Genomic DNA, 7633 nt, shown 5'->3' with positions numbered 1-7633 from the left:
AACCAGTATTTTCCTTTGATGTAATTACACTCAAAACATTCAAACCTTTGCAAGATTTGTTCCGAAGATAGTGTGGGAAGAAACACGGTTACGACACCAAAATATCAGTTTATCTTGTCGAAGCTAGTTTCCATTGAACAAACTCTAATGGTGTCGAACATTCTAATAATTATCCTCCATCTCCAAATGACACACCTCTCTTCCAATTATTTCTGTTACATCTTGAAAATACAATGTGCGATGGACACACATTACTGCATTGTTGTCAAACAAAAATTCTCAATGTTACGGATACGTGTTCGAATGTTTAAAATGAAACCCTTGTTTAGAGTATTCTAATAAACATTGCCGGAAGTAAAAAGAAACGAAGAATGATTGTAGTAATGCGATAATGGCTGTGTAGATATAAATTGTGTATAAAAATCATTTAGGTTACCTTTACATTAAAAAGTCAGGTCTGGCGAGAGTGCAATTTGAGTGGCACCCCGTAAAAGAGTGCATACTAAACGAATTTCTGAATCGTTTTAATACAAACAAAAACAAATAAAGCATTATTTAGTTTACCAGAGAGCTAAACACATAATTTAAAAAAGCATAGCACTGAAATCGACTAGAGAAATACACATTACTAAATATAACAAAAAAAAAAAAACAAAAAACAAACTTGTTACAACAAATTGACTATTGTGAAGACGTTGCAAATCGATGGGAAGAGAATATGATGTAAATATTTTTTTAACTGTAAGTGGAAGATGCCAGTTGTTGAACGTATTGTAGAGTTCTATTAAATCAAACCAAAAACCAACTTAAAAGTCCTTAACAGTTTTCTTACCAGTAAATGCGATCCTAACGATATTAGCAAACCAAACTGTAGTACGACTAACATTAGAAACTAAACTCAATAGCCCATGATGAAGAACAATGATACGTCGTGACGAGAATAGTAAGTGCATTACCTATTCTAGTAAAACGCTAACCAAAGTCGAGGTGAAAGTAAAAGAAAGACCGCCCAAGTCTGACTGATTTTTCGAGCTCCTTATTAATAGAAGATTCGTCATTCAAAAACATAAAAAGTCACATCCCTCACACTAAAATCCTTAGGCGCAATTACCCATTTCGGATACCAAATCACCATTGATCGATGATTATGCTGCTTGTCTCTTATGGTGGAAGCGTTAAGCAGGATTATATTTTTTACCAGCCCTTTACCAGATAGACAATGTGTCAAATGTTTGGCTTAGATCGAATTGAATCGATGCGAATTTAATCCTGCTTGAAGCATCATACGACCGCCAGCGTCTGTTTGATAACGTGAATCGTCTCGAAGTAAAAACGTAAACAGATGACTACTCACATCCTTTTTGCTATTGAAAGCGTTTTTAAGAAAACTGATAAACAAAAAAACTAGTAAAGGCGATTATTTCCAAGAAATGTAATAAATAGTTCTATATTACAATAACTATTACATGATAATGAAATAAAATAAAACCAGAAAGCTGATACCAAGACACATTTTACAACTCTTTCATTCATCTTCTTCTTCCACGTCTTCGTCCTCCTCTTCGGCTTCCTGTTCTTCCTCGCCGTCTTCTTCCTGGCTTTGGGTAACCCACCAGGATAGCAAGCCCAAGCCGGACTCGTTGATCGCAGCCATAATCCGATAAGGGGTTTTATTGGCGTCCGTCGTTGTCGTACTTGTACTTGGAGCTTCCTGATCAGGTGGGCCAATTGGAGAACTTTCCTCAAACACTTCTCCAGAGACGCGAAACTTAATATTTTCGCCAATGTCCATGTAAAGATCGTGCTTTTTGCCATCCTCCAGCGGGTATTCCCAAACCCAAGCCTGCTCGGCTTCCTCGAACCGGGAGGGATGCTGTAGTGCCGATGGCGGTATCAGAATATCGTCAAAGAATCCTAATGTTACGTGCACACCTTCTCGACTGCAGCTTCTGATTTTTCCTGTGATAACATCCCCTATCATGGGACGGAATACTATGTAGCGGAAATTGACTTCCGTGTGAGAGGCACCGTCTCCGGGCAGGATAATAGAATCACCCAACTTTACAATGTCTTTTAATGCAATGCACAGGCCAACATTCAACAGGACCTACCACAGAGTGTTTAAAATTAAAAAGTTATTTTAGATCAATCCAACTACCTTAAAAAATCATTAATTTATTACCTTATTGGCCAACTTTCTATTGACTTCATCCTTGATTGCCTCCGGCAGCTTCAAATTGAAAAGTTCTGGAGCAATACGAACAGTATCCTTTAGTTCAGCTAGTACAAACATTGTGTGGTTCAGGTGATATTTTTACAATTAAACTTTGTGATCATAATTCAATTACATTAACAATAATTAATAGTAACGACGTTCCAGGATACAGCCGGTTTATCCTATTTATCTTTCACGCTTTATTCATCCACATGTAGGTAGGTATTTAAATATATTAAAAAATAATATAATATTTTCAGCTCAGCAAAACGACAAGTAAAACAAACACGGAAAAAACGTCAACTTCTTAAAAAGTACTAGAGCAATATCTAGAGGTACACTCAAAAATATTAGAACAAAAAAGGATTAAAAATTAACCAGTTTATGGTTTAACAATAGACCTTTTTGACGTTTAATAGCCCTAATAAAAATAACCATAAAAGAGAGCTTAACGACGTGTTCGCGGTATCATCCAAACTATTTGTGGGATAGTTTACCCATCCGGGATACAGTTCGTTTATGGTATTTGTTTATTAGGGAGTCTTTTTATCCAGCACACATGAATGAATGAACGGTTTGTTTTCCCACTAATCTGTTTGGATATGTTACATTGGTCTATTTGAAAAGTGACGCGAGAGTTGACAAATCAGGCATAACATTTGATAACGGCACAAAAGCATTTGTAAACAAAATTTCTAGGCCTTTTACACGCGAACCAAAGTACGCTAACGCAAACCAATACCACTTTCGGAAAGGTGATAGTTGCCGCTATCCGATGATGTTGTTGGTTTGCGTGGGCGTACTTTGGTTCGTGTGTAAAGGGCCTTAGAAAGTTTGTTTACAAATGCTCTTGTGCCGTTATCAAATGTTATGCCTGAAATGAACAACGTCGATTGGATTGATATCAATGGGGTGGATTGTACCCAAATTTGGGTAGTTTTGAAATAGCGTGTACTATCTTACTTTAGAAATCGTTTTTGGTTCAGTGCAGTTCAGCTGAAAAGCTGGAAGTACTAGATTTGACATTTTGCTTTAGTTTCTTTTCATAACAAAACCGCGTGTGAATCTATCGAAAACACTGTTTCGGATCTCTTCGCGTGCACGGACAATACGAAATGCAGGTGGTCACATTTTAAATTCCGAAGATTCCGAAAAATCTCCAGCTCAAGTAGCTTGACGCAAAAGTGATAGGGAAATATATTTGGTATTAACAATGAGTGCAGGTCAGTTCGACGATGCGTTGGAGGACACAACTGAGTCGTTGAATATCATCAATCTCAAAAAGACAGTTCCATCTGAGGGGATTCCTGGAGAAAACCCAGTTCCGATCCCTTCTACAGAAGTTGCCATAGCTGATGCTATCTTCGGTAACTCGCGATACCGAGCGAAAGAGCAGTATTCTGAGGACGATGAAGATTACAGCGGAAGCGATGATGAGTACTACGGCTTCGATGTGGACAATGTGCGAAAGAATCAGGCGGCAAACATGCAGCAATCGCATAGCAATGTTCAAAGTTCCAGCCAGAAAGTATCCAACTTCCAACCTGCCGATGCCTTATTTAAGAAATTTACGAACAAAATAAACGTAGAAAAGTATGAAGGACCAATGGCACTTCCTAATCATGCTAAAAATACGTTGATAGAAACCCAACGGAAGGCGGACAGTGATCGACTTCGAAGTAAAGATAAACAGGACCGGGCCACGGCGGAGCAGGTCATGGATCCGAGAACTAGAATGATTCTCTTCAAGCTGCTGAATCGCGACATGATTTGCGAGATAAATGGATGTATCTCGACGGGCAAGGAAGCGAATGTTTACCATGCCACCGCGAAAACTGGAATGGACTACGCCATCAAAATTTTCAAAACTTCAATTTTGATCTTCAAAGACCGCGACAAGTACGTAACGGGTGAGTTTCGTTTTCGACACGGTTACAGTAAACATAATCCCCGAAAGATGGTACGGACATGGGCCGAGAAAGAGATGCGGAATCTTGTACGCATGAAAAAGTGTGACCTGCCCGTGCCGGAACCGATTCTGCTCCGCAGTCATGTTCTCGTGATGGAATTCATTGGGAAAGATGGATGGCCAGCACCAAAGCTCAAGGATGTTGAATTGAGTGGATCGAAAGCACGTGAATTATACCGCGATGCAGTTGAAATGATGTGGGCGATGTACAGTAAATGTAAGCTGGTGCATGCCGATTTGTCCGAGTTCAATCTTCTCTACCATGATGGAAAAATTGTCATCATAGACGTGTCGCAGTCCGTAGAACATGAACATCCCCATGCTCTGGAATTTCTGCGTAAAGATTGTAACAATATAACGGATTTTTTCCGGAAAAAGGACGTGTCCACTATGACGGTAAAGGAACTGTTTGACTTCATTACCGATCCTACCATTACGGAAGAAAATATGGAAGACTGTTTGGAAAAAATGTCGGAAAAGATCGCCAACCGTAGTTTTGATGAGTTCACAGAACAGGAAAAACTTGAAGAAGCCGTTTTCAAGCAAATATTCATTCCCAAAACGTTACACGACGTGTACGACATCGAAAGGGATATCTTCGGAAAGAAGAACAAAGATGATTTGGTTTATAAAACGATTACGGGTTTGGATGCAAACTTAAAGGTGGCTGAAAATCCTAAAATTCTACAAGAGCAAAGCAGTGAAGGTGTGTATTTGAGCAGAAGAAAGTCATCAGCAGTTATTTTTTCATTCTTTAATTCAATTTATTTGCATTCTAGATCGTCCATGTGAAGGTGACCCAGCCCAGGATGAGGATAGCGAAAGCAGTAATTCAGCAGATGACGGTGAAAATGACGGAGAGTCTAAACAATCCGGAGCCGTTCGAGACAAAAACGAAACAGCAGAGGAACGCAAAGCCCGCAAAAAAGCCGTTAAAGACGAGCAAGCCGAAAAACGTAAAACAAAAGTTAAAAAGCACATAAAGAAACGAAAAGAGAAGATGGGGGCTAAAAAGTGAAACAAAATCACGGTGTATAGTAGTGATATTTTCCAATTAAAAACAGTTTATTCCTGCATAAGTACGGAAACTAGCTAGTTTTAAATGTTGTCATCCTTGTATTTGGTTCGATAAGTTTCTCAGGAAAGAAACTTCCTTTGAAAAAATGTTGTATAAAATTACAATTATTCATTTTCACCCGTGGAATGTAAAACTAATGCTATTTCTATAGTACGCGCATAATATAGCATTACCCGAGTAAAACTATGTCGATAAAAAAAAATCAGCCCTTAAAATTGGTTTGCCTACAAAAGATGATCACATGTGTTTGTCATGGATGTTAGTTACATCGGCAATCGTCGTCTATTCTCACTGGTAGAATCTCCTCCGCAGACTAAGGTAGCACAGCAATCGATAGAAGAGCGTCATTGTAATCAATATGCACAGCTCAAACTGCAGTGTCGTATTGTCTATCCGCACGTAGTGCAGCAGGACTTTGGGATCATCGAAATGGCAGTACATTTCGTTGCAATCCAACCGCTGGCGATTGTATCCGAAAACTACCAATACGACGGACACGACGCCTCCCCGAATGAAGGATGCACGCATCAGCCATTGCATTATTGCCGGAATCTGAGGTGCGAAATCGAACCCGTAGATGGCCAGTCCGAGGAAAGGTGCTATCGTTAGTGGACCGATCGCTGATCCATTCTGAAATAGAACAAAAATGTGTACTTCCAGATATACAAGTGAGGACATAATTGGCACTTACCATCACATTAAACGTGGCCCCGATCATTAGGCCGAATCCTTCGGCGCATAGCGACACGAGCATACCGACGGCTGTGAAGAGTGCATAACGGAAGAACTCGGCTGGTAGTCCTGCCAACCAGTATACGATCATGGTGAAGATTACATTTAGGAATATTTGAACCGGCAGTCGAGACAACGTCAGTGCTAGGTAGTAAGGGAACAAGCCGTACCAGCGGTTGAAGCATTCCTTTTTCACCAGTTTCACCTCGCGTGGATCTGTAAGTATTCATTTTTGTAATACATAATGACCTTTCCGACATTCGAAACAAGGGTTCGGAGGGGCGAATAAAATATATATAAAAAAAAAAAAACAATAAAACATGAAATATCAAAAAGTATTTCAAATTTCAACCAACATAAATTATTTCTTAGCGTGTGATTTATTTGCATATTAATCAACCGTGGCTTGTGGCTCCGAACAATTGCAAGGGCTATAGCCTGGCCGTGTGCTGTGGAATTTCCTATGCACATGAGACAGGCATGTTTCCATCAGTGCATGTATTGTATAAAAATTAAAATCTTTTAAATAGTTCATCGAGAAAAAACAAACTGACACCACCTTATGAAGAACATTTTAGCAAGGCTTCATAATAACACAAAATGGCATGGTTTGAAAGTATTAAAAAAAAACTATAAAATACGTACTGGATTCGTTTCGTTACAAGGCCTAACCACCCTCGTAACCACCTACATAGTTTTGCAGATCCGTGTCATTTATAGCTCCTCGCGAATCTCATGCACGTGTCCAGAAAAACGCAAAGTGTAGTGTATGTAGTATGTATCGATTGTTATATCGCGGGAATCACCAGAAACCGTTTGGTCAAAAAAAGGCGAAGATATGACGTTTTGTTATTGTTGTTCTTGTGTTTTTTACTCATTTCGGTAACGGTGGTGGCGCGGCTGTCCAGTAACTGAGATTGAAGTAACACATTAAAGAAAATAGAATGAACAACCGTTGTTTTTTTAGCGTTCCCAGAGGTGTTATAACGGTGCGGTTGGAACAAATGGAGCAATCCGGGTCAACATTTAGTGAGATCCATCCATTTAATAAAAATTAAATTTATTCCAGTACATAACATAAAATGCATTTATAAATGCAACAAAATTCAAAAATTAAATACGACAGGGCATCGTTTGCTGGCTCTACGCGCGGCAGCACCTAATTGTGGGTTTCTCCGATACCCGACTTAAGCTTCAGGTGGATGCAGTGGCTCTTCTTTTCCTTCTATTCCTCAATAGATAGTGCGAATAAGGGCGTCTGATGCGTTGTGATCAGTGAAGGAAATCAAGCGAGCATGATCCGATTTCCAGTTTGTCGTAAACTGTACAGATCGTGATCTATGTACAAACTACGACCAACGATTAGTCCTCTTCCAACTTGAAAAAAAAGCTATTGCATAGGAAGTTCAAAGATAACAAATCCATTGTTAGACTGAGTAATGCTTAGAGAAGTGTTACCGTTTTCGCTCATTATATTATACACAAATCGCAATATGTGCTTATTTCACGGGACGAGAGTAAGTGTCTCTCTATTATTTTCATGTGAGTATTATTAATTGGCCGTTTGGGGTTACAGCCCAAGTAACAATTCAGTAACCATTTAGCATCCACTCTGATTTATTATGGTTTTATAACGGCA

At 39.2% G+C, this 7633-nt stretch overlaps 3 protein-coding genes across 3 annotated transcripts in view; 1 reads left to right on the top strand and 2 right to left on the bottom strand.

Annotated features, from left to right (window-relative positions):
- Positions 1-1417: 1417 nt before the first annotated feature.
- LOC135715421 (DNA-directed RNA polymerase III subunit RPC8-like) lies at positions 1418-2451 on the bottom strand. The gene is made up of 2 exons (XM_065238701.1): positions 2183-2451; positions 1418-2107 (listed from the first exon to the last, which is right to left on the bottom strand). Exons 1-2 carry the CDS (start codon positions 2291-2293, stop codon positions 1526-1528), a joined length of 693 nt encoding a protein of 230 aa, XP_065094773.1. The 5' UTR covers positions 2294-2451; the 3' UTR covers positions 1418-1525.
- Positions 2452-3297: 846 nt separating this feature from the next.
- On the top strand, positions 3298-5387 carry LOC135715420 (serine/threonine-protein kinase RIO1-like). Its single transcript, XM_065238700.1, has 2 exons — positions 3298-4890; positions 4964-5387. The coding sequence occupies exons 1-2, from the start codon at positions 3429-3431 to the stop codon at positions 5200-5202; spliced, it is 1701 nt and encodes a 566-aa protein (XP_065094772.1). The 5' UTR covers positions 3298-3428; the 3' UTR covers positions 5203-5387.
- A 100-nt stretch (positions 5388-5487) lies between these two features.
- The window catches only part of LOC135715419 (ATP-binding cassette subfamily G member 4-like), a 98943-nt gene continuing 96797 nt past the window's right edge, over positions 5488-7633 (bottom strand). The window contains exons 7-8 of the mRNA XM_065238699.1: positions 5954-6210; positions 5488-5892 (exon numbers count right to left, since the gene is read on the bottom strand). Coding sequence (XP_065094771.1) covers positions 5551-5892; positions 5954-6210 — 599 coding nt within the window. The 3' untranslated portion in view covers positions 5488-5550. The remainder of the gene's footprint in view (positions 5893-5953; positions 6211-7633) is intronic.

Source organism: Ochlerotatus camptorhynchus, unplaced genomic scaffold (assembly GCF_037179485.1).
Source record: "Ochlerotatus camptorhynchus isolate MF236.1 unplaced genomic scaffold, CSIRO-AGI_Acam_v1.1 ptg000897l, whole genome shotgun sequence".
Classification (NCBI taxonomy): Eukaryota; Metazoa; Arthropoda; class Insecta; order Diptera; family Culicidae; genus Ochlerotatus; species Ochlerotatus camptorhynchus.
The sequence above is the reverse complement of the archived record's forward strand: the minus strand, read 5'-3'. Positions and strand labels throughout refer to the sequence as shown.

What these genes read in the sequence shown, in the direction of transcription:
- LOC135715421 (XM_065238701.1), bottom strand. Translation starts at nt 2,293, where the DNA reads ATGTTTGTACTAGCTGAACTAAAGGATACTGTTCGTATTGCTCCAGAA. An exon ending in ATAGAAAGTTGGCCAATAAG is followed by an intron (nt 2,108 to 2,182) that starts GTAATAAATTAA and finishes ACTCTGTGGTAG; the next exon opens with GTCCTGTTGAATGTTGGCCT.
- LOC135715420 (XM_065238700.1), top strand. Translation starts at nt 3,429, where the DNA reads ATGAGTGCAGGTCAGTTCGACGATGCGTTGGAGGACACAACTGAGTCG. An exon ending in ACAAGAGCAAAGCAGTGAAG is followed by an intron (nt 4,891 to 4,963) that starts GTGTGTATTTGA and finishes TTTGCATTCTAG; the next exon opens with ATCGTCCATGTGAAGGTGAC.